This window comes from Haemaphysalis longicornis, unplaced genomic scaffold, assembly GCF_048455015.1.
Source record: "Haemaphysalis longicornis isolate Haplotype H1 unplaced genomic scaffold, Haemaphysalis longicornis Haplotype H1 scaffold_1, whole genome shotgun sequence".
Taxonomy (NCBI): domain Eukaryota; kingdom Metazoa; phylum Arthropoda; class Arachnida; order Ixodida; family Ixodidae; genus Haemaphysalis; species Haemaphysalis longicornis.
Window position 1 is genome coordinate 7,115,473 of NW_027526203.1, and position 13,360 is coordinate 7,128,832.

The following is a 13,360-nucleotide window of genomic DNA, read 5'->3' on the forward strand; positions in this document are numbered from 1 at the left end:
CACCAGGAAGTTGAGTAGTGATCCCATAGAATCTCTGTTCGGCACTCTGTGGAGATCATTGGGTTCCAATGACCAGTTAGTGGTTCGTTCAGAAATTTCTGGGTTTGCGAAGCTATTGAAAGCTGGAATTGCTGCAGCGTCGAGAGGGAGCAATGGGCTGCACATTTAACAGCCTGAGCCCAGCAAGGGGCTTTCGCTCAATGCGACCGAAGCCTGCTACGGCTCAGGTGAGCTACCACTAGAAGCTGCACATGTAGGTGTCCAGGGTGCCTGCAAGTTTGCCAACGCTGCAGCTTTCCGCACCAGTGTACGTGGGTGGCTACGTTGCCCGTGTCATCAAGGAACATGTGATGTGCGAAAGCTGTAGCTGTTCGCTGACTGCGAAGCCAGTGTCCGATCAGCCATTCCAGCAATTAACACGGAACCAAGACAGAGACGGACTAATGTACCCTTCTGATAAGGTCGTCTATGTCTTGGACATCCTGCGCCTGTTCGTAGAAACTGCCCTGAAAGAGGAGCCGAAGCTGAAGAACCATGGAGGACACTTCAGGAAGCGGCTGTACCTGCCATTCTGGCCTCCTCAGCTGTACCACAAGGAGGTGGCACAGATGATCTGCCTGAACCCGGCCAATACTTGTGAACTATGCCTCTGCAGCCACCGACGAAAATGACGTGTATATAGGTCATTTTCGAAAAAGCCTATTTGCAGAAAGTATGTAAAACTTTAAAAAGCAGCCTTTATTTATTGTCTCTTGTTCTTCAGAATAAAATGTTGGAGTGCTTTTTGGTTTCCACTGAATGAGTTGCCTGGTCTTGTTTTCTGGCCACTGGGTTGCACCCCATTCCATCTTAACGCGCTTTCCTACCTGTTTCATTTGTTTCACTCAGTATGCCGCGCGCTGGAGAAAAAAAAACTTGTGCGTCACGACATCCATCACGGGCTTCTCCAACAAAAAAATGCGATGCTTTTGTAACAGCACGTTTATATGCACTTAAGCATTTTATTTTCCTTCTTTTAGTCCTTTTTTTGTGTCGTGGTAATCGTAAGCTAACTCCGCACAGTGCCCACCGCTTTCTGTGAAGGCGTCGTGCTGCTACTCATGATATTGGTTCGATTCACGGCTGTATAAGTGTTAATTACATATTACTTTTACGTTTGGCACCACTGGAACCCTTTGAATAAGGGCTGTAGCTCTTCTCGTATTTCTACAAGCAGAGCTTTTGTTAGACAGCGCGCAACCTGCCAGCAAGAGAGCACTATAACGGTGCGTTAACGGGCGCACGCCGGCACTGCTGCGCGCTCGCCATCGGCGCGCCGACGGCCTCGGCAGCGCAGGCCCTGTACGTAAGTGGCGCCCCCACCAAAGTGAGCGGCGGCACTCCGCAACTCCAGCGACGGAGCCCTCTAATTGTTCTCCCGGCGACGTCGCAGGCATACAAAGTATAAAGGAGGCTATGTCTGAGCTGACACCTACGAAGAAAATTGGCTCGTCAGGAACGGGGCTTACGGAAAGGCAAACCCAAGGAAGGAACAAAACTGATCTAAGGACGCCGCTCCACACCAAGACAAAGGTTGCCCGTCATTATATTCAGGGCAATCGCAGCCAGACTTAAGGGCAGGAAGTCTTTCGAGAAGCAGGGCGCCGAGTTCGATTGTCGTCCGCGTCACCTTTTCGGCGCTTGGCTGTCCTGAAAGCGGCAAGACGGCGCAAGCACCGCTGGAAGAGCAACAGGAGACATAGTTTGCGTACAGCTTTACAAGGATTGACCTTCTGGAACTAGGAGAAACTTTACGATTGTGGACCTATATTTATCCACTAGGAAATATCTTGCGGGCCGGGGGAAATGTTCGATCGCCAGCCCGGTATACGCTGCGCCGCAGGGCAAACGTTGCAGCGTTGCGAAGCCACAAAGATTTGGATCAGTACGTTCAAGCTGTGCCGCGGCGCAGAGGTGTTCCAGACACGGCAAAGCGAGGCACCAGCGTGAAGTGATAAGTGCCCACCGGAAGCCCAAGCTTTGGGATTAGCTGCGAGCCTTTCTGCGCGTGCATCATCAGAAAAGACACTTACTAGAGGACCATGATGAAATTTTACCGATACGCGGTCGCGGTGCCAGCTGGAGAAGCTGTCGACTAGCCAGCAAGTACGGTGTGCGGTTCAGCGCTTGTACCGCGGCAGACGCGAACGTCGCGCGCGCGGGAGGATGTTAAATCTCCCGCTGGCTATGCCCCAGTCATGATCATCATCGTGGATTTACCATGCGAGTAAAGTGATGATCCCCATAACGGGCAGCCATGGCTTCGGTCTCGCTTGCGTCGTTTTTCCGTTAACAGAGGCATTTCGCGTGATTGTAAATGTCCCACACAAAAAGAAACGTAATCATAAAGGGCGAAACCTGCTTCAGGAAAAACAAAGCAAACAAGAAAGTCAGTCGTCTGCAGGCCACTTCTCGCGTTCAGAGCCGCGACTCGAGCTCTCGGCATTGCCCTCCGGTTTCGCCATTTTGAATCGCACCTTAAGTGCACCCGTTCTCTGAAGGCAACTGCGCCCGGTTGAGAGGACATCGGTCTCTTTCCGAAACGTATCTCGAGCGTGCGGAGAAAACTGCCCTAATTTGCACCGTTCGAACAAGGCGTGCGCTTTCGTTCTCTGGCGCTCCGAGGACCGCTGAGACCCGGCGCAGAGCGTGCGTACGGCGCTGCCACATGACAAGCGTGCACTAGAACTCTTGCCGCATGTGTGCTCGAACGTTTTGCCTCCGTGGTTGTTCTTTGCCATTTTGGTGACACCGTGGGTCGCTTACCCTGGTTTTTCTTCTCTTTTCCGTCTGCCAAGGCAACACTAGGTCAGTGCTGACCCATGCATTGTTCATCCTCATTCAACACCGGAATCGCTACGAGTTCCGTTGGTCGTTGCTCGACAACGAGTACCTGAGTTGATGGCGGAAGGCTAATGACTCGCTCAGTCGCGGCGCCGTCGTTCCGCTTAGCTGCACCGTGGAAACCGTCCAGTGTCTCGACTGCCGGCTCTACCACAGCGTCGCTCGGTTCTAAACCCGTGTCTGGAGAAACACCTTTAGTTTCAACGGGCTCGTGTTGCCTCGTTTCGCTAGCCTCATCGTTCACGCTTTCATTGAAAACGTTGTTAACGCGCGAAATGCGCGCTTTCGGGTCGGCAGCCGTTTCCAAGGCCTACCGTGAACCTGGTGACTCCGAACCCGACGATGACATACCCAGGACCTAAACAAGACCTAAACCGCCAAACCGGCTTCAGTAGTAGCCCGAATGTATCCAAATTCAATAATTCTAAGTAGCCTAAAATAGCCGAAATTCGTCAAGTGATCTTTTTCCCGTTTAAAATGAGTTTTTGCAAGCGCATATTTTTCTCCATTCATGACCTCTGAGGTTCCAGGGGTGTGGTTGTTATCGCAACGCGCACATCATCACTTTATTCAGGGCACAGTTGAATCAGGAAGGCTATGCGCCACAGGAAGATGATCGGGGTCAAAAACCAGGGCACGTAACTGACCGCCCAACTGTATTATTTTTCGGCATTTTTGCTGTAGGTATTCGACGAACAACTCCAAATCAGAAACAGTTGTATTGTGTCACATTTATTTACACATATGTATACTTCTTTGCAGAAAAGGATGGAGCGGTGACTGCATTCGATTTAGAAAATAGTTTATTGTCACGACGCAATACAAACAAAACCTTAAAGGGACACACAGCTGCTTTTTCCGGAGTTCATGTCGTCCAGCTTATATGAAAGCCAGCGTTTCACATACTGGGGTAACCGCAAGGCGGGGGATGAGGAGAAAAGCGAACGGAAAGGCCGAGAGGTTATCCAGGCTTAGAGCCCGGATTACTACTCGGCACTGGGGAAGTGGTGTTAAAGGGGATGAAAGAGAGTGCAGACGAAAGCGAGGGATAGGAGGGGGGCCGGGCACACACTTAAGTCTCTTTTATCTAAGCCTGTGTCCGTCATGAAACCTGAAGGGATTTTGTTGCCTTCTGCGAAGTCGATTGTAGGGGTCGATGTTTTAGAATATGGTTTGCATTAGCGGGGAAGGGAAGTGTCTGGGGAGGGGGAGGTTGTGCCACTCTCCTCTCACCCTTCGCCAGACGCTTCACTCAGTTTTCTTTCCGCCGTCGCTGCTGCGTTCGGTCGTCTCTGGTTTCACTCTTTGTAGAGGCAGGTGTGTGAATTCAGGTAATGTCGCATGGGTAATTGTTGTCGTTGTCGTTTACAGCTTCGCAGTACAACCACCTTCACAGCGTGGATTGGAGCCATTTTTTAATGGGCTACCAACTCGCCCAACATTACACTTTGTTTCTATGCCTCACTGATAGCGACCGTCCCGTCACAAAAATGCACTGCTGGAAAGCCAGCTTTATTGGGTTGGTTTCACAAAACAATGCTGATGATGATAAGCGAAGGCAGCTGAAGCGCCACCAGAAAAACCGCTTTCCCTGGTCGGAATTAGACCTTGTTCCCTCGCTTTAATGATGCCGACGTGTATCCGATTGCGCCATTCCGACACGGTCGAAGCAGTTTGGATTTAAAGCGATCGTTTCTTGGTTTCCCGTCTCGTCACCGAAACTTGTTGAACCCTCACAACCCCAACGACAGCGAACGAATCCCTTACGAGAAAGCCGATCGTTTCAACCGTCGTTGCGGCTAGACTTATATTGTTTTTTTTTTCTATTTTGGTGGCAACATTAAAAAGCAAGTAACTTTCACAGCGTAGCCTCTAATGGCGAGTGCGTGCGTGGGTGCGTGCGCGTATGACTCTGTACGTGACGTGTGCGTGTGCGTGTGCGTCTGTGTGGGAGCGTGTTGGTACATGTGAGAGTGTATGCGTGTGTTTGAGCGTTTCTTGCATGCGCGCATGCGCGCGTGTGTGTGTGAGTGCGCACGCTAGGGTGTGGAGTTAAAGCTTCAGCAAAAGCAAAAAAAGAAGGAAAACATATTTTTTTGGTAGCGTTTGGCTTCTAAATCAATTCAGTTTAGTATGCACGTATTCACGAATATAATGCCACTCCTTCCCAAAAAACGTTAATTGCGAGCAACAAAATCTAGGCGGAATAAACCTGTCTAGTTGCAGAACATGTGTTTCAGACGTAGATAGCTCGGCACACGACATAAGCGCGCAGTTGTTGCAGCCTTTATGTATGTAATTTGAATAGGAAATAATGTCTTCTTTTTTTGCTCGTGCTTGGTGTGCTGGCGTGTAAGTGATACCTGGTTGCATAAACTGCGCGACTAGGACGTAAGAGGGTGAAATAGGTTGCGAGATACATATATACGAGAAACTATTCTTGAGATGGGCGAACCCGGGAGGGAAAAGCCAACTGTCCAACCAAACCGAACGCTGCCTGCGTACATGGTAACGAAAAAAAAATATTTTCCTGTCTCCTGAGTGTGACTCACCGCCAGCTGTACAATAGTTGACGAGAGAAGAAAAAACACAAACCTTCCTGTTTTAACTCTTCGTATCTGATTCTTCCGTGTTTTCTGCCTATAGTGCTCATCGTTGCGCTTTGAGAAGAAGCCAAATGAGCGAGCACCGAGATGATTAGTGTGGGAGAAAAACAATCAAAAATGTCGCCGAGCATATGCCGAAGAGGTGCTTACGATGTTTCTCGTCATGTTCAAGGCCAGCTGTAAGGGTGTGCGTGCAGGTGTATAAAAGTGAAGGCGCGGCGTCCATCGAGCACGCATTGCCGGAAATCTCGTTGCTGAACGTTTAGCCCTTGTCGACGAGTTTGCCTCACTTAACGTCGCCCGCAATGAAGGTACTTCTGCTGTGCGGACTCATTCTGGCCGCCGCCATGTACGTCCAGGGCGGACACGAAATTTGCGGTAAGCGTTGTTTCCTCGTGCTTTTTAAAGACGATATTCTTTCTTGGGCTACTTAAACCTAGAAATTTTGGTCTGTCTGTATGTCTGCGTGTCTGTCTGTCTGTGACTCGATTCAGCCACCCGGCCAAAGTGAAACAAACTCTGCGCAATAGTCATATACCTGCATCCAAATCTGAACGTCTAAGTCCGCTGTTAACGCCCATACTTGTCAACACTGTTGAACAAGAACAAGACATTACGCAAATATGAGGCGAAAAATCAATACATCAGTGATATCTACGGTGTTCCTTTATTAAAAATTTATAAATGCTAGGTTTTTGAGATAGCAAATGCAATACTACATCACTTGCAGAAAGTCGTCGCCTTCTGTTGCCAGCACTCCTATAGGTCATGGCGGAATTTAAGATATCAAACGGCAACAGCATTGAAGCGTTCCACTAGATAGGTGCCACGTTCCGCTTGGAACAGACATGGAGAAGGGCAACGTGGTTCTATCAACGTTGTAGTAAGCAACTCAATTCACGCGCGTCTCCGCCGTACAGCAGCGCTGGCATCGAGGCACCCGGCCTGTAGCAGTAGAACGCGGTAAATTTAAATTGACTTGAGCAAACCTTTAGTGTGTTTACCTTGGGAGGAGCACGACGGAAGAGTAACAGCATGAGAGGTGAGTGGGAAAGAAAAGGGAGGCATTTGCTTGGCAAATGTCGACAAAGACTATAATCTTTTTCTGGTAGAGGATTCAGACCCTTTTAGGAACGCACGAACATAATTTTGGTTTCAAACTAACATTCTGTGCATGCCTTTCACCGCTGGGATGCTCCCAGTGGTCACCACCCGCCCCTAAATTGCATACTGCAATAAAGTTTATTCCTCATCCTCCTCTTCCTGCGCATGCCTTCTGAGTTACATGCTTGTCACGCCCTTTAATTAACCGCTCGTAATGTCGTGTATTCGCGTAATGTGTACTCTTTGTTATGCTTACTTTACGCTTAAGGAGTGCTGCACTTGGAAGCGGCTAGCGTTATTAAGTGAAACGCCGACTGCACTAGCCTCGCATCGATTGCCTGTGTGATAGTGTTGCGCGCGTTTCATCAAGAATCCCAGTATAAAAAAATGAAAGTTGTGCTTAAAAAAGGTATCGACAAACCGGTATACCACTTTTTTGAGGAAAAAAATGTTCTGGCTAGAAAATTGGCTCACTCTTGATCGACCCCTGTTTTCGCTTTCATCGGTAAACGGCAATCAGTGCTCAACCAAAATGCGCTTACTAGCCTATCCTGTTTCCCAAAAGAAAAATATTTGGAAGACGTGATGTTGTTCGTTTCCGAAAGTGAGCGTGAATTTCCTGAAATTCAAACACCTAAAGAAAGTCTCCGGTTGGCACCAGGCTAAACCCGGGAGGAAACCGCCTTAAAAGCGCGAGAATTTGCGGACGATTTCCCAGAATTGATGATAGCCTACCGGCCGTTGTCGATGAATGAGACTTCCGCGAGAGCAGTAACAGGGGATGAACGTTTTCTGCAACTTCCCTTGTTTTCCTTTCAAATACCCGCCACGCACACCGCCCCGTGGCAGCGAGCAGTTTCTCACCGCTGATGCAAACAAGCTTAAATTGGTGTTGATCGAGGTACAAAATCACGGTTTGGGGATGAGGTATGCCGTAGCGGACGGTTAAAATTAATTTTCAGCCACCAAATATTCTTAAACGTACGCCGAAAACTCGTATCGCCTCTTATAAGAAACTCTACATTCGCAAAGGATGGGGAAACGGTGAACAGCTGTCCGCTGTCTCAAGGAACATGACAGCGCCAGTTTTATACTACTATCACAAAAAGACGAGTAGTTTGCAAAATTTTCTTTAAATTACGTTACAGTTCGTGTAATTGTGAATTTTCCTTACAAATCATTAAGGAACTCCAATCACGTCTGCCCGTGCTACTTTGTGCGGGAATGCACAAGTGTGTACGTATCTAGGCAGAAAATGCTGCGCGACAGACAAAAGGAAATGGCCTTACGCCCGAAGTTTTTGTAGAGTGCACCACGGTACAGTTCAGCAAAATAAATAGACATCGTAACGAAGCCGCGACTCATATACCGAATATTTCCTCTTCATTTGCACTGCAGGAAGCCACCACTTTTTTGTTTTTTTATTTATAACCAAAGCATTGAAGGGCCACTGAGCGAAAAATCCGACGTAGGTGTCAGCGTTGGCGTTGGCGGAGCATTCCATAGCACGAGCATTCCATAGCGCGAGCTTAACCTCGGCAGCAGCGAGAGGTGGCCGTCCACGCCAACCATGAAGCGCACCGTGGATGACGGGAGTGGAAGAACGCACCCAAGCAAGCGAACAGGCCAGCAGCGAAATTCTCCATCGGTGTCAATTATCCCATTACACGCCGACAGTAATGAACACGGACCGAACGCGTAGGAGATAGATCGAAGCCATTGGAAAGCGCGACGGTGTATTGCAAAGCAATGCGCCTCTAGCGCGAGGTCACAGCCCTTCGAGAACTCGAGGCGGAGGCATGGCGTTGAGACTCCATGCTTTCGCCTCGAGCTTAAAGGTTGAGAACTTTATACTTGGCATTCATTCTTTCGCATTCACAACGCCTAAGAAGTGCCCAGGTGACTTTGGGCTGTTTTGCGTTTCAGGTCAGCGTGTGTGTTTCACCGCACAGATTTGTGCTTTTTTTTTTACTTTTCGGCGGAAATGCAATACGTCTGACGCCCCAATTCAGCAAAGCAATGTTTTACCGTATACCTAACTTTTCAGGGGAAGTCATGAATCAATAAAGTGAACCAAAGGGTACTTACCTAACGCTCGAACATCGCGCACCCGGAAGTTTCTGCCGTTCGGCTGTACCAGGAAAACAACAGCCGCCGTTGGCGGAGTCGAAACCACATCATCGTGTTGGGCTCCACCCCGCCGGGTTTCACGTGCTTTGGAGATTGTGTATAGACATTATAGCGCATCGGTTGCAATTAGGTATGACGAGGTTCCGCAAAAAACCTCGAGTGCGCACTAGTATGGCTAATTGCTGATATCAGATTTTCGTGAACTATGTTCTACATGCTGTGTACTGAAGACGTAAATGTTCCGTTACGTCGTTGCAGTGCAACATTGTTCTATCTACTTGCTGCATTTCATTATATTTTGCAGAGTTGAGCCACGAGCAGATCACAACGATGCTGAAGTGTATGGCTGACCACATTCCAGCTGAGGTAAAGAAAAGCCCGACATTAGAGAACTCCATTATTAAAATGTTTTGCAAGCGTTTCATACACTGTTTCACTAAGGAAATAATCGTAGGTGACTATAACTCGTGCCTATTCAAATTCGCACTACGGTTAGTTGCGAGTTGATCCTTTAAAAATCTTTAGCCTCCTTTTGGGGAGCTCTGCATTCGAATCAATTGCAGCTGATCATATGTCTCCTCAAGGTCAGTTTAATTGTTGTCCCTTATTTTTGTTATCGTGTATTTTCTTTCCCGCATTTATGGAACGCGGTGGTGTTGTTTGCTGTCAGCCGGTGATTTTATTTTAAAAAACACTTGGGGCTGTGCACATGCTGGTTCTCCTGGTTGCTTGCGTGTGCGAAACGTGTTTAGAAAGAAATTATCTTGCCTAGTATACTAAAGGTTCATCAACCAGATCTTGACACCTTTTCCAGCAGATAATTTGACTCATCTGTTTGAAATGTGAACGGGTCTTGTTGGTTGGTTCCGCAAAAAAAGAAAACAAGTCCATCGCGAGAAAGGACGCAAAATATTCCGGCTTGTCTTGTGCTGTACAAGTTGAAACTTGGTTGGGCTGTTGCGACACCCTGCCCATGTCACTTTGTACCAAGCAACAGCATGAATAAAACGGGAGCAGCGATAGACAGGGAAAGACAGCGTCCCAGTTCTAACCGATGCCCATCTCAGCCGTACAAATGTGTAGAATCACCCGCGCCTTTCGTGCGCTACTTCGGGCGCATTCCACGAGGCCTCTTCACCTCCGTGCACCCCCCCCCTTTTTCCACTGTATTAAACAATGGCCATAGATGACACTGAAGTGGTATGAGCTGTGAAACATCACCTATTTTACAGCACAAGGAAAAGGCATTGGACCTCGTGCACAAGCAGGGAGACAACATCGCCGAACTGATTAAGAAGCAGTGTGAAGCCGGCGTGGACTTTGTAAGTATAGCCGACAGTGTGTTTAACGAAGCTAACTGTATCTTTTTTTCTTGTTGGTACCAATGCAGTCATGTGTGCAGAATATGTCCGGGCGCTTGTAATTTGTTGATGCTAGGAGGAGTGAAGCTACCAAGGTGGTATTCGCTACTTCGGTACTTTGGAAGGACGTTCAAAGAGCCCATGGACGCTGTTTGAACGTCCTTGCTTCAGATGTCACTGAAGGAAAGAGCTGTGACAATACATACAGGAATACATAGGTCGCCACCCTCCCCCTGTGCCCAGAACCTCACTTCATGGCTATACTCGAAAGTGTGGAAGTACTTGCTTATTCACAACACCAGGTTCCCTAGAGACACTGTTGCATTTTTTTTCCCCCATTTCATGTGCTTCTTATTTACTTCGCCTTTAATTATCCGTGAGGATTCCTTCGAAATGTCTGGCGTGCGCTCTTACATCAGGCTGATTATTGCGCATTGATACACGACTCTGTGTGTGGACGCGTAGTCTGACGATTTAACCTCAGTCTTCCGGTTACAGACTTCCTCTGTTTTGCCCGTGGGTACAAGGAACACATTCGAAAGCAATGTGCACAGCCGAATCAGTGCAATGAAAGATTCTCCTGAAACACTTGAATGCTGGGGGGAAGCGAATGCCAAGAATCTCTTTGATTTTCGCACATTTACGTGTTTCGTTCTTGCATATGCCCCCCTATTTTAATATTTGTAACAAGCCGCGAGAAATATCGTGCTCCGATATAAAACGGCTGCCTTCCCTGATATGTTCCCCATTCTCTTTATTCTGGTTAAGAAATGGCTCGCAATATAGTAAATTTTACAGATTGTATAGCAATAACCCTCATTTTTTAACACGGAATAGAGTGATGTGCATGCGTACGGGTCACAAGATATTACCCCATTTAACCATAATTTATTATTTCTCTTGAGAGTATTACCATTTTTATTGTCTTATATGTAGGGTGTATTTCATAAATTGATTCTTTCGGTATCGTATTTTTCAGGGTGAAGTAATGAAGAAACTGTTATCGGTAAGTGTTTTTGTTTTCTTTGGTTATTCTTTCAAAGCAAACTATTGTCGGAGCGCCAACCCCAGCCATCAATGCACGTAGTTCAGTTTAAGCGGTACACATCCAGCTGTTTTAATCTTACTGCCATTTTCTGGGCGCATCGACAATGTACGCTAGTGGGGACCTCGAGGTACCTACAGACGCCTCAATATGGTTTTGTTTTGCTACAGACGCCTCAATATGCCACTGCCGGGGTGGCTCACTGGCGTGGCCGTTCTAAGAGCCCTTTCTACCGCTCAGGCGTTCAAATGGTCAGGCCGCTATACTAGTAAAAAAACCTTTTGAAGTCTGCTGAGATATGCTCCGCATCTAAAAAAAGCATGGTCCTTGTTATTTTCGAGTCATTTATAAGCACACGTGACACATGATCCACACATGGCATTGGCCGAAAAATACTGGGCGTTGATCCCCCATATACCTCACAAAATTCCACATTCGAAAGTAGCGAGCCCCAGACCCCTGTATGCATATGCATGCGGAGAACACACCCGTGCTAAATATTTTCCCCACGTTTTAAAGTTGCATCATAGTGGTATCTTCCTTGGATAATCATTATTCAGCCATGCGTCAAAAGCTAGGTGTCGCTGTAAGCTGTATCCCCTTGGGGTAATTTTCCGTTAATGTTTTACAACTTCGGTACCCCCCGGAGCCGAGAGTGGCCGCCATGAATAATCACTAGGCAGCATCGTTTTCTTCTTTAGTTTCTATTGATCGACCAGGTAATGAAAGAGACGCAGCACAGGACAAACGTTTGCGGCAAAAATTCGTCACCTTATCTTCGCAGGAGTACTTGACGCAGTGACGACTGCATTTTTGGGAGCCACGTAAGGACAAAAGAGCCGCCCTTGGTAGTAAATAATTTCGCAAATTTTAGGGCGACGTATTTTTGGGCTCCCATAAGCTTACGTATTTTTGCGCGTGACTTAGAGGGAAAAGATAAGGTGTAAAGATAAAGAGGAACAACTGCAACCCCGCAGAAGCAACTATTATTACGCCCACTTGTTTCTCGGGTGAATGAGCGCCCTCACTGCAATCCCTAAACGGCGCCTTGGTGTGAGTAACAGTGCGCAAATGATAAAGGCAGTGGATGTATAGTTTGTGGGTAATAATGAGGCGTGGCTGATACTTTCCTTTAGAAGTTGTTGGAGTGCATAAAAATCTGTTCACCTATAAAATACATGAGATTCAGTTAAAATGGCTCATTTCCCGTTCACAAGTGGTAAGAAAAAGGCAGCGCTAAGACGCGAGAGCGGACGGAATAAAGATTAAGGCGAGTGCCATTCTCTCTTTCCTCTTTTTCTCTCATGGTGACTTGGCGCTGTTTTATCAATCGACAACTGAGACATAACTATTCTTTATGCAGGGTCATAAGACTTCGTGCTTGTCGCAGCTTTAACAGTACAATAATTAAGCGAACCTAAGCGTCAATGCCTTAGTTGCAGAGGTCCTGCACAGAGCAAACTTATCTGTGAGGGAAAAAAATGCAAGTCTAGAGGCTCCCTTTTCAGGTAATAGCGTAGCGCAGTAAAACCAAATTTATTGACCGAGATGTTCTAACGACATTTTTTTCACCCGTGCGAAATTTGTCAGCTGAATAGGAACGGCTTGGAAGCTATAGAGACATTTTCTTATAGTACCCGCTACAACCCTAGAGAACAAGGAGGTGCCTCAAGCTTTTGTAAATTGTAGTTTTGAAGAAAACTGGATCTAAGGCCGAAGTAGTTATTCCAAACAGGGATGTCACTGCTCACAAGATTGCTGAGCTACAAGATGATGATATCGAACACAAATCTGTGCTTCCACGAAGGCGTACCACTCTCAAGCCAATATCGTTCTCTTTTGCATTTTTTTTTTCAGGAGGAAGAAGGTACCGCTGTACGAAAGGCATACACTGAGTGCCATCCTCATCACGCCTGAGGCGACTTTCACTGTCCGCTCCCTCTACCGATTTCAGTACACCGCCTTGCGGGACGGAGTGGTGCATGGTGCAATAAATACCACAACGACATTTAGCGCCAAATTTCGACCCATTATTTGTGTGAGGGGGTATTAGATAGCCTAAAAATGAACGCCGTCTGGCCGTACTGGTGAAACAAGTTCAGCAATGGTGCAAGAGTACCAAGGTTCGATCTTTTTTTAGTGCAGCTGAAGTTTCCTAGGGGAGAGTGAAACGACTGACACACGGTATACGGAGTCGGAGGGGACCTATTCCTCGTGGCGGCACATGGCCA

The 13,360-nt window shown here is 47.4% G+C and overlaps 1 protein-coding gene across 1 annotated transcript; it reads left to right on the forward strand.

Annotated features, from left to right (window-relative positions):
- Positions 1 to 5,724: 5,724 nt before the first annotated feature.
- On the forward strand, positions 5,725 to 13,149 carry LOC144175022 (uncharacterized). The gene is made up of 5 exons (XM_077704041.1): positions 5,725 to 5,867; positions 9,028 to 9,089; positions 9,956 to 10,045; positions 11,064 to 11,090; positions 12,987 to 13,149. The coding sequence occupies exons 1-5, from the start codon at positions 5,795 to 5,797 to the stop codon at positions 13,044 to 13,046; spliced, it is 312 nt and encodes a 103-aa protein (XP_077560167.1). The 5' UTR covers positions 5,725 to 5,794; the 3' UTR covers positions 13,047 to 13,149.
- Positions 13,150 to 13,360: the final 211 nt, after the last annotated feature.

Coding starts and splice junctions, on each gene's coding strand:
- LOC144175022 (XM_077704041.1), top strand. CDS start 5,795: ATGAAGGTACTTCTGCTGTGCGGACTCATTCTGGCCGCCGCCATGTAC. Junction 9,090..9,955: donor CTGACCACATTCCAGCTGAG/GTAAAGAAAAGC, acceptor CCTATTTTACAG/CACAAGGAAAAGGCATTGGA. Junction 11,091..12,986: donor TAATGAAGAAACTGTTATCG/GTAAGTGTTTTT, acceptor TTTTTTTTTCAG/GAGGAAGAAGGTACCGCTGT.